The sequence below is a fragment of the Talpa europaea genome, assembly GCF_964194135.1.
Source record: "Talpa europaea genome assembly, chromosome: 8".
NCBI lineage: Eukaryota > Metazoa > Chordata > Mammalia > Eulipotyphla > Talpidae > Talpa > Talpa europaea.
The window spans coordinates 115,062,570-115,078,107 of record NC_140075.1 but is presented as its reverse complement, the minus strand read 5'-3'; the positions used below and the strand labels follow the sequence as shown (position 1 = coordinate 115,078,107).

The following is a 15,538-nucleotide window of genomic DNA, read 5'->3' as shown; positions in this document are numbered from 1 at the left end:
GGTGTGCACACCTGGCCCTAGAGGTCAGGGATATAAGGGCGGCGGCGCACCTGCGTGGGGGAGAACACCAGAGAAGGAGTGTAAAGACGGGCCGGGGGCCACCACCCCTCCCCATGGGCCTGCCTCCTGCCCTTCCCCAGTACAGCCCAGCAGGGTAATCAGAACCTCCAGGCCTGCGGCTCTAGTTTGGGGTCCTGATGGAGGGAGACACCAGCTCATCACCTCGGCTGCCCTTCAGAAGCTCCTGCACCAGCAAGGTCAGCTATGCGCCCCCATTCCCCAGCGCGTGCTCCCTGCCCCTGGACCCCAACGCAACAGTCTTGCTTTGAGCCTGTCCTACAGGTCTGGACAGCAAGCTGCACTCTCTCCCCTCCCCACCCACACCCCCTGCACCTTGTTCCTGAAGCTGCTTGTATGTAAGTGAAGGTTTCAGGGTTGGGCAGAGGTTTTGGTGCGAATCCTTGCTCCTGGATGTGTCTCTCCCCGGTGTCCTGGGCCTCAGTTTACCCATGGGTGAGCTAAGGCAGTTGGACTAGCTCCACAGGGACCTCAGAGACCCTGCAGGGACTCGGAAAGTCCTCGATGGTGGGTCTTCCCAAGGTATCAGCCTCACCCAGACGGCTGCTCCCAGACCGGCCCTGTTGCCCCAGCAGCCGAACCAGTGCCTTCTGGGGCTCTCACCAGTCCTGCTGCCCTGGGGCTCCGCCAACCCACAGCAGCCCTCACCCTCCAGGTACCACCCAGGTGGGCAGCCTTCTGCCCCAGAATCAGCAGCAGCCGGGAGCCATCACTTGCCGGCCTCCTCCTTCCATGCCAGGCTCCGTTTTCCCCAGCACACCCCACTCAGGCCGCCCGAGCCAGTCCCGCGGCCACGCTGCCAGCGAGAGCAAGTGGGATGGAGTCTTCTACTGTTCTTTGGGGTCCACCCTTGATCGCTGCCTCCTCTGCCCACAGGCCTGAGAGGGTCTGCAGGCTCCCTCTCCTCTGGCTAAATGCACAGTGGGGCGCCGTGTTGGCCCAAAGGAACACAGCGGGCTTGGGAGAAAGGGGGTGGCGGGGGCAAGGACCGGCCCTGGGCTGGATGTCGGGCACCTCGCTGGCCACCCACTGGCTCCGCTAGGTGCTAATTTACTTCCACACCAGCTGGTGTTCTGGAGTCCAGGAGGCCCATGGGGCAGCTGGCCTGTGGGGAGGGCTGCTCCTGTATCCTGAGATGCCCTGGTGAGCAGACTGCCAGCTGAAAAAGGCAGGAAGGAAGGTCCAGATAGGAAAATATAGCCTGAGAGTCCTGTGTGGGCCTCAGAGTTTGTGAGGGGTCCCGGGAGGGCTGAGGAGAGCTGGAAGGGAAGTCAGGGTACAGGGGTGGCAGCAGAGGGGCGACTGAGGGGCAGCAGTGGGGGCTGGGGAGCTGGACCAGGGTGCCTCTGCAGCATGTCACCCTCATCCTCATCTCCGTGTCCCCAAGAGGGGGGCTTGTAGCCAGAGCACGTTGAACACAAAGTGGCTACAGGGTCTGGGTGCAAGTGCGGGGCTAATATCAGCCCCACGGCAGAGAGACAGAGTCCCTCGGTCCGTGGGTTTCACCAGGGCCCTCCCTGCCACTGTTCCAGCAAGCCCTGGCATGGCACTCACACATGTGCCCCACCCCCACGCTCTGCTTCCCACCCGCACTCCAGGTACAGAGCGGGTCCTGCGGCCAGGTGCCCGTGCCATCAGCTCTGGCAGAGTGCCACCAGCTGCGAGAGCCGTCTCCCACCCCCCACCCCAGGCTGCACCCTGCATGCCCCTGCTTGGGAGACAGATGGGATCTGGGGTGTCTAAGTTGTTTCCTCTGTGTTGGGGGTGTTTTCTGCAGGACCCTAGAGGTGCCCGCCTAGAGGTGGATCAGGACCTGGTTCTGCCCAGCACTGTCCTACACTCACTGTGAGACTGGCCAGCCCCTCTCCTGGGCCTCAACTATGGGGACCCTGGGCCCTCTAGCCCCACCCATCTCTGCCCCCGAGAGGCATGTTGGCTTGTCGATATACTGTGCCTGGAAGGAAAGCCCCGTCCAGCAACGGACGGTGGTTCTGTCTGGGGGGAGAAGGAGGCTGCTGGGGGAAGGCTGGCTCCGTGTCCTGAGCCAGGGGGCACCTCCCCACCTGAGACCCAGGGGAGAGGGGTTCAGGCGTGAGCCATCCCCCTGCTGTTTTTGGTAAAAGCCAAGGAGGAGAGAGGAAAGGGCCAGACCCAAAGAGCACGGATGGTGACCAGCAGGACACCGGAAAGCTGGGGTGGGAGAGACGGGGCTTAGCACAGGCCGGGGGTGCTGTGGGGAAGACAGCAGTAACCAGCTGCCCTCTGCGTTCTAGAAGGGAACCCCCCTTCTAGAAGACAAGTCCAGAGTGGGCACCAAGAGGTCAGGACACGAAGAGGCCACTGGACCAAGCCAGAGCCGGAGGGTCAAGCAGCAGTGGGGGGGGGGTGTTGAGCTGCCAGGGCGCCTCAAGAAATTCAGCGGGGTGGAGGGCGTCCGGGCCGGGGAGGTGGGGGGGTACAGAAGCAGGGGACCTGGTGGTCGCACTGGACTGGGAAACAGGCGCCTGTCTGCAGGGGAAGGCGCAGGGGCGCCCCACAGGGACAAGCGGAAGGAGACAATGGTGGAGGGGGGGGGGTGCGAGGCAGGGCCCTCCTGCCGGCGGGACAGAAGGCGCTGAAAGAGGGAGAAACTGGCTCTTCCCTGCTCTGCCCCGGCATGAAAGTGGTGCGTGCGCATTCCAGAAAACATGGAAAACCCAGAAAAAGGAGAAAGGGCAGGACAGGGGCTGCCCATTGTGCCCCCAGCCAGGGGAGACGCGGCTTGGCGGGAACCCGAGCTCCTGAGAGCCCCGGCGGGCAGGGCGGCCGGAACCTGCCACAAAGGGCCACTCCCCAGCGGGCTCATTAGGCCAGGCCGGTGCGCGGGGACAGGCGGCGCATTCAGGGCCACACAATCGGGCCCTTGTGGGGCGGGGGCGGGGTGCTCCCGTAGCCTCTGATTCCAAGACAAGCCAGCGCCTCCTTCTTGCCTTACAGCCGGGAGCCGACGGGGACACAGATCTGGGGAGACAAAGAGATGCTTCCCCTGACAGTGGATGGGTTATTTTTGGAAATGGGTCGACGCTGCTCCATCACTGCCATCTCGGTGCCACCGGCCAGGCTTCTGCCCCTCGAATGCCGTCCAGAGAGGCCTGGGCCTATGGGGGACCCTCGGGCGGGCAGGGCTGGCTACTGCACCTCCCAGGGCGGGAGGTGGGAGCAAGTATGTGCGGCCTGGGGTTGGGGTTAGTGCTCAGGAAACAAGTGGGGTTCAGGCCCAGCTTTCCACTGCCACCTGGCAGCCCCCATTGGGTGCACCAAAGCCGTCACCCCGAGCGACCATTTCTCCCTCGCTGCTCACATGGCCAACGCGGCCCGACACCGCCGCCAGCCCCGCTGGCCAGGCTCTGTGGAGGCGGCTGACCTGCTGACGGGCCTCCAGCCCGGGCAGCTCTGAACCCCCGCGGAGCTGTGATGGCCACTCGCACAGCCCCCAACCCACCAGGCCCCTCGCAGGCGGGAAGGTCTGGACACCCGGCAGCAGCCACGGTCAGGAACCAGCAACAAAAGCCAGCGTTCCTTTCTGGCCGTGATGAGGGGAAACTGGAAGGGCCATGCACCCTCGTGGGAGGTTGTTTTATTTGGAAGATGCTGAAGACCATTTGGTGCCAAATGGAGCAAATGCAAAAAGAAAGGAGGGGTGGCCAAAGGGCCTGGCAGCTGTCGGCTAAGCAAGGGGGAGAGTGCTGGCCTGGGCCCCCACCCCGCCAGTCCTCCCTCACACCAGTGCTTACTGAACACCTACTATGTGCAGGAGACATGATCTGGCCCTGAAGAAGATTGGGGTGAGGGGGATACAGAATGGCCAATGGAGGGACCCCAAGTCCAGAGCTGGCAGCCTGGTCCCGAGCAAACCCCGTGCCAGAGGACCGGAGCTCTGTGTTCTCCTCCAGCGCCAAGGCCGTCACAAGTCCTGGCAGCCCCACTGGGTGCAGGCAGCACACTCCAGCATCAGATGGCGGGCCCTAGCCTAGCCCTAGATGAGGCCGGCCAGCCAAGCAGGAGGCTCGGCTCACAGCACCTCCCAGACACGCGGTACCTGTGTCGCTGGTGCCTAGGAAGGAACAGAGCTGGCAGGCAGGACCCCAAAGTTGACCCATGAGATGGGGGCAGGGGGGCCAGCAGGGAAGGTGACCCTTAAGAGATACCCTGTTGGTCACAGGAACTCAGAGCCAAGGGGCCAGGGAAGGTGAGCATCCCTGGGGTCCCGGGGAGCAGGGATGAGGTGGAAGGAGAGACTCACGCATAGTCAGGCTACCCCAAGCTGAAGCCACCGGTTCTGTCTGTTGTCCATTCCACAGCAGTACTGGGTGGCCCAATGCACCCCCCAAGACCCCTAGAGATGGGGACATGCAAGCTGGTGAGGCTACAAGTACAAGTGAAACACAGGAAAGGGGAAGGAGGGCACAGTATGGGTAAAGGTTTCCAAGAGGGGCCCCTAACAGGTGATTCTGACCCCCTGAGCAAAGCCCATCAGGAAGCCTACCCACTGCAGCTGCCTGACCCAGGGGCTCCAGGGTGGGTGACACCTGCCACGGCCCCACCGACACCCCGGCCCTGGTCTGCATCTTCAGATGGCCCGCCACCTCAAGTCTAGGGGTGGGTGTGCAGGTGATTGCCCCACACCGGCAGTACCTGGCCTTCGAGGCCTGCTCTCTCCGGCCGCTGCTCACCTGCTCCACCTTCCAGGCCCCAATTCCAGCCACCTGCTCCGCTGAGCTTCCCATGCAAGAAGAGGTGAAGGGGCCTGTGAATAATCACAGTGGGGGTGGGGGGAACGTCCAGCACATGCGCGACAGGCTCCGGACCAGCCCCATGACCCAGGTAACAGGCCACACCACCCCAAGCCTTCTCGGCTCAGCTAAAACGAGGGCCCCATGAGGACCCAGCAAGCACTGTGGGAACCCTGATATAAAGCGCGGTAACTACACATGGCAGGCACATTTGGTTGCAGCCAAAAGACAATTTTGGAATCCTCCCTCTGTGCCAGGGCTGGGGTAAAGAGGCCACGGCCAGCTGCACCCCCTCAGAGACAGAGCCAGGAGACTGAGGACCCCAGGGGGGTGATCCAGGATGTTCCAGCACCTTTGAGGCCAAGCCTGGGGCGCACCCCTTCCCCCCAGTGCCTGCTGGCCTCTCTGTGCTTTGCTCCAGTGTTTCCGGCTTTCCCAGGCACTGCGTTTCCTCCATCCTGAGATACCACCAGGCTGGACGCCCTTCTACTTTACAAGATTTTGTGGGGGGCAGGGCCCACGGGGAAGGCACAGACTAAGGTGATGCTGAGATGCATCCACATTGTGCGGCGGGTGGGGGGTGGAGGAGCCCATCTTCAGATACAGGAAATAACAAACAGTAAAGGGGGAAGGTCTCTGGTCAGTGAGGAGCAGGAAGGAAACACCCCCCCCCACCCTCTGGGGCCCCCTCAGGGCCTCAGCCTCTGCTTCAGTTAAACAGTGGGTTCAGGGGAAGTCCCACGAACTTCCATAAGGGATCAGTGCAGCTCCTGACCTGTCTGCCCTGCTCCCCTAAGAACTGCGAATCGGCAGAGACTTGTTCAAGCACACACTATCCATCAGGGTGTCCCAGCTCCAGACTCACCCCAGAAATTCGCTGCCTGGTGGGGACAACAGCAGCAGAGCAGGTGAGTGTGACTGGCACTGGAAGGGGGACCATTCCCTGACATGATCAAAGAAGCGTCCCATCCAAGTGCTTTGGCAAGGCCAAAGGATGGGGACTGCCTATTTCCCAGTGAGCTCCGGGGGACCCTGCAGGGAGTCTGCCCTGGCCCTGTGCCAGCACCCTGCCCAGCTTTGGGGCAAAACAGCCTGGCTGGTGAAACGGCTGCAGTGACCAGCACATGGCCCATGGTGCTGTCCCACCCACAGCTCAGGACTGACCCTGGAGGTCAGAGGTCATGAGGAGCCCGATAGAGATGGGGCAGCAACCTGCCTGATAACCTGCAAAGGTTCTCTCCCGAGGCCAGTGTCGCTGCCCCATGCAGCCCCAGACCACTCCACGACCATCACAGGATTAACATTCCCGAACCCCAAGCTACCCCGAGCTAGGAGCTACGCAGCCACAGCTACTCAGGTTCCCCCTTGAAAGGCAAAGTCTCTTAGTAACACGGTCCCATCCTCCTGCCCCCCCACGGTTCCTTAAACACAACCAGAGAGATCCCTGCAACTATCTGGGGTGTCCCATGACAGAGGGTTCAGGAATACCCTTTGCCAAGTTCCTGGCCGGTGTGGCACACCTGCTACATGGTCTGCCCGGGCCACCTGAGTCAGACTGCAGGTACTTGGGAGGCTGTACACAGAGCCAAGCCTCCCCCACCCCAGCAGCTCCCAGGCCCCGAGGTTCTTCTCCCCCTTAACATTCTGTTTTTTACCATTCACACAAGGCGGCTTCTAGTCCCTATGACCCCACCTCTATGCCCCCCATGCTCCAGAATCCACCTGGCCATGTTGTTTGCGCCTGGACTCAGCTTCCTTCTACCTGGCCCTGAGGCCTCACATGCTCTGACACAGGCCCCTCCAAGCACCCCTGTGCAAAGCAAGGAGGTGAATCTGCAGGGATTCAGATGACAGTGGGGGGTGGGGGGGTGGCCACTGAACCCATCCTTTAAGGGTTCAGGTCCAGGGTATTGTTAGCTTCAGGACATAGATGGGGAAACTGAGGCCTGGAGGCCTGAGCTGGAGCCAGAGCCCTCACCAGAAGGCTACGCAGCCCTTCAGCACGACCAGTACTGTGGGCCATGCTGGGAGGAGAGGGTTGAGTTCCAAGACAGAGGTGCCCCACACAGAGCCACAGACCCCCCACGGAGCATTCAGGACCTGGCCCAAGGTCCCGGCTTCCAACCCTCTGTGCCAGTGATGTCAACAAGCATGGTCTGGAAAATCCCCACGATTCCCAAACACAATGAACAGAGGGTTTCCTTGCTCATCGTGCTCTGCAGAAGGTGTTCGACCGAGGCTGTGTCCCAGGCAGGCCCAGGTAAGGGGTCGGCGGGGCCACGGCAGCAGGATGAAGCCAGTTGGGCAAAGAAGGGATGGCAGGAAAACCAGAAGCCAGGGGGACTCCCCGCCCCACTGCAGGGACCCACAGGACCACAGTCGGGGCTCCCTCCCCACCCTCCTAGGACCCAACAGCTTAGGGCCAGCCGGGGGTCCCCGGACCCCAAGGCCACTGAGGCTGGCCGGGGTCAGGTTGGGGCAGGAGGGGGAAGGCTCCTGGAGCCACCCCATTGTCTTTGCTGACCTTTGCCCCTGGCCGGGCTGGGTGGAGGGAAAGGCGCCTTCTTAGCTGGCCCTGCCCAGGAGGCTGAGCAGAGGCCCCTCATAAAAGCCCTACATTCAGCGCCAGCCTGCTTGGGCTCAAAAGGTCCAGATTACCCTCACTCCAGCTTCCCGTTAAACCAACAAAAACGCAAGCAGGAGAATAAGCCCTTCTTATTTTGACAAGCCCAGATTTTTAATCCAAATGTTTCAGGGTAAACAGGCCCATACGGAAGCTCAGGGGATTCCGCTGGTCGCTGAGGTAGCCCAAGGGGAGGGGGCAGCGGAGAGGCGAAAGGGCCTCGCGGTGGGGGAGGGGCAGGGCTGAGCATGCTTTTGTTTGAAAATCACACCAATTCGAGGGGACAAGCCTGCCTCTCTGGCATCTGGGGTCCACTGCCGCAGTCTGCCCCCTGGAGTGGAGCAAAGAGCTCTAGTCCACACCACACCCAGCCTGGCCGGCCCTCTGTGGAGGACTATTTGCATATGCACACACAGGCCAGCCCAGCCTGCCAAGGACACCTGGACTACAGATGCCTCCCACCAGCTACCAGGGTCTCCCAGGGCACCCAGCAGGGCTGCAGATACCTGGCAGCACCCACAGAGAATCCCACACCCCCACTCATCAGCAGGTGACCCAGGCACGGATCACCCGCCAACACGCAGGCAAGCTGTCTATGCAGCTAGCAGAGTCAGGAAGCCAACTCTCTGGCACGCCCCAAAGGGGCCTCCAGGGGTTTTCACCAGGAGCCTTGGCATAGAGTTCACGACAAGGATCTGACAACTACAGAGACCTACTGTGTGCAGACCCTCGTGTGGATAAAGGGGGCACTTTTGCTCCACTTTCTGGAAGAGCAGACAGAGGCTCAGCGACACTCCCTGCCTGAGACGAGAGAAGAGGAAGAGCAGGGGATTCCAACACGAGACAGCCAGGCCCCCTGGAGAATGGGGTTATCAGCCATCTGCTGGGTGGTCCCCGATAAGGAAGTGAAACATCCCAGGATAGGGGACGAGGGCAAGCCTGGGTCAGGAATAAAGAGCGGGGAGTCACCAGCGAGTGCTGGTTAATAACAGCAGCCACGGTGACAGCTGGCGAGAGATGCGGGCGGCCAGGCCAGGAAGATGCCAGGAGCTGGAAGGGAGACGCTGGAAGGGAGATGCCAGGAGCCGCTCAGAACCCCTCTGAGCCTCCAACAGCTGGTCTATAAAATGGGGACACAGGGGTCCTATGAGGAAGAGCAGAGACTGAGGACAGAAGCCCAGGGTGGGAATCTCCACTTGCCGTGGCCCAGATGGCGTCTCGTCGCTCTTATCCCCAGCTTGCTCCTCACACAGCTTAAAATGACCCATCTCAGCACAGACGGTGGTTTTTCAGAGAAGGGACTTTCCTTGTTTCCAGGCATCCTATTCATATTGCTGGGAAACATCTCAAGGCCACGCGACTTTAAAAGACTAAACACTGACATTCCACCTGTAACTGAAATGTCTGATGATAACGCTGCATTTTTCTGTCATCCCAGGGCAAAGCTTTGCCACCACTAGAGCTGCAGCAGACCTGCTCCAAGTGTGCACAGGACTTTATCAAGGGATGGGGGGTCTGCACCCTACACCCCCCCACCCCCAGCAGGGGTGAAAAACCTCAGGTCTAGCTCCATATTCTCTCCATTCTGGCCCCATTCACCACTGAACCCAAACTGTGCCAGGCAGGATCCGAGTCCCCTTGTCCCAAACCTGACAAAGCTTCCCAGCAAATAAGCCACAACACCCCAGCGCGTGTGCCCTGGGAGAGAACCACTCTGCCAAGTGTCCTGATGATGCAGCTGAAAAGCAGACACAGACAGCCCCAGCCCCAGGAAGGCAGCCATTCCCTCCCTGGTGTTGCACTGGGAGAAACCAGAAATCTGATCCTCTCCAGGCCCCCCAGAAGGGGAGACCCAAGAGGTTGGGACTCCTCACTCCCCAGACCTTGCATCCCTAACCCACCAAAACCCTCACTTGGAGAGCCTCCCCCTGGCTGTTAAGGAACCTGAGGCCGGGTGGATACAGAGTTACAAAGCGAAACCAGAGTTGTAGTGGTTGATCCCTGATCAGTAACAAAATCTCCTACTAAACAAGTCCTGCCCTGAACTCCCAGGCCCAGCAGGGTAAAGCAGAAGGTATGCAGCACCCTGCCTACCAGGGCCCACTCCCACCCCAGCCCCCACCCCCTGGCGACTGCAGAAGCCGTAGGCCACCCAAGGGAAGGGGGCTTTGCGCCCACCCTGGCGCAGGCTGTCTATGGGGAAGAACAGTCAGGGGCAGCCTCGCTCCATTGTCTCTGAAGGAAGAAAGTCTATTAAGAGAACCAGAAAGGGCCTTTTAATCTCCACCTTCAGGCAAATAGTTCGCAGCAGCAATTGCCACCAGCACTGGGAGCCAAGCCACCAAAAATGTGGATGAACAGGGAAGCAGGAGAGCAGTGGGGAGGGGAGCTGCGCAGGGGAGGGGGCGCGGCTCCCCAGGTCCCTGCTGGGGGCCCTCTGCCCTGGGCCCCACAGAAGCACAGGAGGGCGGGGAGACGGCTGCTGAGCTTGGCTGGGGCCAAAGGTCCTCCACCCACACCCCACACCCTGGCCACCAGGAGCTCGCACTTCCGGCAAGGTGGCCAAACTCCTCAAAGGCTTCCTCTCCACCTCAACTCCAGAAGGCGGGAGCTTTTCCAGTCTATGGACAAGGGAGCCGAGGCACGGCAGGCAGGGGGGGGGAGCCAGGATGCACGCCAAACACAGGTGCTTCTGGAAAGTCAGAGCGCCCAGGTTGAGACAGGTCCCTCCACCCTGCGAGTGCAGGACCCGCAGCAAACCAGGAAGGCGCCCAGCCCGGGGTGCTCTGCTCCAGCTGCCGCCTGCTCCCCCGCAGCTTGCCCGGGCTCCCCCCAGCCCGCAGGAGGCACCCAGGAAACCGGGCCAAGGCGCACAGGGGCGGCTGCTCTGGGCTGGGGTCGCCTGTTGTTCCACATAAAGGGGGAAATTCTTTGGCGCTCAACGGGCTTTTTAGCTTGTTTTTTGTGAAGAACTTCCCTCTCCCGCTAAGGCTTTCCAGGCTGGCAGGAGGCGCCCTCCGGTCCTGCCATGAGGGGCACCAACACTGACAACTCCGCGGGCAACAAACTTTCCCGGGATCTGGCGGCCCCGCTGCCGGCAGATCCTGACTGCAGGCTGGGAGCTGGGCAGGCACACAGCTCCCTCGCTCGGCCAGAGGAACACCCCCAAGCCCCACGGCGGGTGCGCACGCGAGCTCCCTGCCAGAAGTGGGGAGCCAGGTGGAAGCCGGGCGCGGAGAGGCGGCCGCTCCCCGGGAAGGGCTCCCGCCCGGGCCCGCGCCACGCGCGCTTACCGTGAAGGCCGTTGGGGATGCTGCGGTGGTGCGGGGGCGCCGACAGGTCGTCCAGGGACCGGCGGGTGGCTATGGCCTTGCCGTCGGGGGCTTTGTGCGGCCCGGGGGGCAGCAGCGGGGGCGGGACGTGGTGGTGGTGATCCGGGCTGCCGCCGCTGCCGGCGCTCGACGTGCTGCTGCCGTCTCCCACGTCGCGGGCCCCGGCGCCCGCCGCGCCGCCCGCCAGAGGCCCGCTCAGGCTGGCCTGGCTGTCGATGGAGCTGCGTGAGCCCGCGCCGCCGCCGGCCGCGCCACCCGCGCCCCCGGCCAGCGCCGCGCGCTCCTCGTCCAGCAGCAGCACCAGCTCCTTGAGCTCCAAGTTCTCCCGCAGCAGGGCCTCCTGGCGCGCCTCGAGCTCACGCAGCTTCTGCTGCGAGCGGGCCACCTCGTGCCATACGGCGCCGGCCGCGTGGCGCCCGAACCGCTGCCACTCGCGCGCCAGCTTGCGCCCCTTCTGCCGGTCGTCGTCGAGGAAGCAGCAGAGCTCGCGCAGCTCCTGGTTGTCGTCCTGCAGCCGCTGGTTCACGTCCTTGAGGCCGCGGATCTCCAGCAGGTGCTGCTGCAGCCGCCGGTTCACGTCGCGCATCAGGCCGCCGTGCTCCAGCATGAGGCCCACCTTCTCGCCCTCCGCGCGCCGCAGCCGCCGCGCCAGCTCCTCCTTGCTCCAGCGCAGCAGCTCCTCGTCCGGCACCTGGCTCAGCTCCTCCGACGCCGCCGCCGCCGAGGCGGCCGGGGGCTTCGCCATGGCGCGGCCGTCACCGCGGCATCGTCCGCGCCCTCGCCCGGCCGGCGCTCCCCGCGCCGGGGCTGCGCTGGGCCGGTCCGCGCGCGAGCGGGAGGCGGCCGGGGGCGTGTGCGGCCTCCCCCGCGCCGCCTGGCGCGCCCTCCCGCCGCGCCGCCCGGGGACCCGCGCGCTCGGGGCTCGGCAGCGGGGACCGCGGTGCTCGGCGTCCGCCGCGCCGGGCGCTCTCGGGCTCGGGCGCAGCAGGCGGAGGCCCGCCCCGGGCCCAGCTCCGGAGCCCGGCCGCCCCGCCCACCCCGGGCGGGTTGGGGGCGGGACGCCGCGGCCCGGCCCCGCCCCGGGGAGCGAGGGGGCGGGCGGAGGCGAGCGGCCCCCGACGTCCCCCCGCGCCGTGCGCCCGCCCGCCCGGCGCCCGGCCAGAGGCGCATTCGCCGCGCGGTCCCGCCTCCCCGCCCGCCTGATTGGGCCTCCCCGGGGGTGTGCGGGAGGGCGGGGCGCGGGCGGGGGACGCCCCGAGATGGTACAGTCCACCCCCGGGTTCCAGCCCCCCCGATAGGCGGTTCAAGTTTCTGCGCCCGGAGGACGCGGCCTCGGCCAATCCCGGGGCTCCAGGGTGCTTTTAAAATGCAGGTACGACGGCAGGAGGGGTCGGTGGGAAAGGTAGGGCCGGGCCTGCCTTAAAGGAGACGCGCGAATCGGGGCCCCGAGCCCTGCCCAGCCCGCGCCCCCTCCTCCTGCCTGCCCTTCCCTGCCCCAAATAAACAAATAGCCACGATCTGGGCCACGGCAACCCCCTCCCTCCCTGGGCACCGGCGTCCGGCCCGGCCCGAGACCCCACGAACAATAGGGCGCGGGTCGGGGGTCGCTCTCGGGCGGCAGGACCGCTCTTTGTCCCCGGCCCTGCCCGCCGCGCCCCCGCCCCGCCGCCCCCCGGGCCCCGCGGCGCGCGCCAGGGCGGCCCTTCACCCGGCCCCGGACTGCGCGCGCGGCAGGGCCTCCGCTGCGCGGCCCCGGGGCGCCGCCGGTGCCCTCGGCCCTACCCCGGGGGCGCCGTGAACTTGTGCCCCGCCGGGGGGAGCGCTAGACCCCCTCCCCGCCCCCGCGACCCCCAGTCCTCGGGACGCGGGGGACACTCTGCGATCTCGAGGTGGGGACCGCCGGGGAGGGCGGAGGAAGGTTCCCGGCGGGGTCCCCGGACCAAGCCGGCCCCAGGAGCCCCTCCCCGCCGGCGGCCCCGCGGGGACCCTGGGCTCCCCACAGCCCGTGAGTGTCTCTCATCGCTGCTGCGTCCCCCAAGCGCATTTACCGCGCCCCGGGCGGGGGGCCGGGCGGGGACGGGGGCGGGGGGCGGGCGGACCCTCGAGGGGATAAAACTCGCGCTCTCCATCGTGGCCGGCCCAGCCGGGGGCGCGCCCCGGGCCGGGCTCGAGTCCGGTTCGCTGTGGCTCAGCGTTCAGGGGCCGGAGGCGCCCCGCGCCTGCTCAGGCCGAGCCCGCTCTGGACCCCGAGGGGACTCCGCGGGGCGACCGCCCCGACAGCCCCCCGCGGGGGACCTCGCACTCCGCGGGGAGCGGGGAAGGCGGATAATAAACAAGCTGGATGGCCGAGCCGGTGACAGTCGGCGAAGGCCAGGACAGCTGCAGTCGCAGAACGTGGTGGTCTGTTCCCTCGGCTCCCCTGGACGGGCCTGGAGGTGCGCGGAAGCGGAGACGCGAGCGCGAGGACAAAGATAAGGAGGACAGTCCGGGGGGGCGACCTCCTGCAGAGGCCCCGGGGCTGGCCGAGAAGCCAGGCTGGGCGAGGGCGGGAGAGGAGGTCGTGGGCCGAGCAGGCGTGTTGTAGGGCAGCTGGGGAAGCAGTGGGGGGAGCAGGAAGCCTGTGACCCAATTTGCCTTTTAAGAGGCTCACTCTGGCCCCTACGTGGGGGGGGGGGGGCTGGGAGGGTTGCACAAAAGGGTCCCCCTTCAGAATGAGATTCCGTCCTCATTCCCCACCATTGACCCCTCTGTGCATTTAGATTTGGGGGAGGTGCCAAAGGACCCCAGGTGCACCAGCTCCTGGCCCAGGGGTGGAGGGGACACCCTCCCGGCTGGCACTGTGCTCCAGGCCAGGCCGTTTGGGTGCAGAGGGGAATGGAGGGTTTCAGCTCACACTTGGGGAGGTTTTAGGTCTTTTGTATCCCAGGAAAAGTAGATTAAATAGCTCCCTGGGGGCTCCCCCAGAACAAAGCCTGTGCAGAAAGCTGCTCCTGGGAGAACAGAGGGGTGGGCCCAGGATGCGGGCTCACTGGAGACATCACTGAGACATGAACACTGCCTGGGGCCCTCTGCATCTAGCCGGGGCTGGTTGGCATGTCTGGGGCCTGTGGGACCAAGAACCCCGAAGACGAAGCGCAGCAACAATGTGCTGAATGGAGGTGAGGTGACTGGGTGGCCTGAGAGTCACCCTGTTCCTGCACGAGGACTGGGTAGGCTGGAGCGGAACAAGCCATCGGGGCAGGGGGCTGACGGGCAGGGCTGCTGCAGGGACCTGAAGCAAGCGTGCACCCAGCCAGGGCGGCCCCTGAGGACCCGGGGCCGGGGGTCCAGCGGGAGGTGCTAACCCCCTCTAGCACAGCCCAGCAGACCTGTGCCTGAGCCAGGCTCTTTGTCCAGGGTCTTTGCTTTTTTAGCTCCAAGGTCATGATTAGCTCTGCCTTGCGATGAATAGCAAAACTAAATCCTGAACCCCACCGCCACGCTTCTCCAGAGGCCCCGTCAACGTGACTGTGGGTGTCTTAAGAAGTGAAGATGCACCACCAAGCCAGTTTTTTCCCCAGAATCTTCCAGGTTGTGTGTGTTCATTTAAAGCCAAACAAATGTTTTTGAGAACCAATGTGAACACAGTAGACAAAATATTCCAAAACGCGGGGTCTGTGAGCCTGGGAAACAATGATAAGCAGACTGTCTCCCTGAGGGAGAGAAAGGGCTTTCTCAGCCCCTCTGGGCCTGCTCCCCACGGCAGGACTGGACAGCTGGGGAAGAACAGGACGTCAAGTCAGGAGGCCCAGAGCAGGCACCACTTGATGTTTGCTGAGTGAATGCATGACCTTCCAGCTCTTGATCAAGAGCGCCTGACCCCCCCCAGGCTGGGAAGGGAAAAGGCTCACCCAAGGTCACTTTCACTCCGTGGTTTATAGAAACACGATCAGGGGAGTATTTCCACATGGCTGCATGTGCGGCCACGTGTGCTTAGTAAATGCAGCAAGTTTTACTAAGTCTCACTAAAAGACAAGCAGAGCGTGGGAGCATCTGGACACCCCAAGCAGTTCCTGGAGGGCTCAATGCCGAGTTAGGTCTCTTTTCTCTTGTGATATTTTCTCTTTTCTCTTTTTATTCTCTCTTGTTCTTGTTTTTCCCTTCTTTTCTACCAACTTGAATCTTGAAGGGTGAGTAGGAGCTTGCCAGTGGTGGAGGGGAAGAGTGTCAGGACACCCTCAGTGGAGGATGACGCCAGCCCAGGCCCAGAGTGGATGTCGGGGAAGTATGTAGGCAGGGCCGGGACAGTCACCCCGATGACACCTGCGCCAGCGTTCCGGAGGCCACACTGAGGAAGAGGGTACCTCGTGCTCACCCCTGGCAAACTGGGCCACAAAGGATGCAGGTGTGGCCCTGGGCTGACACCAAACTCCTTTTTGGGATGGGAACATCATGGAATACAGGGGCCCCATAAACATAGAGGTTAGTGAGCAGGAGTCTATGCCCACCTGCAGAGGGGCTGAGCTGGGCACCGGAGGGAGCATGTGCCTGGACGTTGGGCCCAGAAGTTGTGGGTCCCTCATTCACATCCTGAGCCAGGCGTTGAGGGGTCAATAAGGCACAGGGTGGCCGCCTGGAACCCCTAAAGTCATGGGAGCATGGGTGGAGCTGAAGGCTAGGGGGGCTTAACTGTAGGTCAGAGGCTCAAAGTCAACTGAGGGCCGAGGGAGCCACAGTGGCCAAGCCAGACTTTT

At 63.7% G+C, this 15,538-nt stretch overlaps 1 protein-coding gene across 1 annotated transcript in view; it reads right to left on the bottom strand.

Moving 5' to 3' along the window:
- CCDC85C (coiled-coil domain containing 85C) overlaps window positions 1-11,550 on the bottom strand; it is a gene marked incomplete at both ends in the record, with an annotated part of 54,388 nt that extends 42,838 nt beyond the window's left edge. Inside the window, one exon of the mRNA XM_084240321.1 lies at window positions 10,767-11,550. Within this exon, the coding sequence (XP_084096447.1) occupies window positions 10,767-11,550 (784 nt within the window). The remainder of the gene's footprint in view (window positions 1-10,766) is intronic.
- Window positions 11,551-15,538: the final 3,988 nt, after the last annotated feature.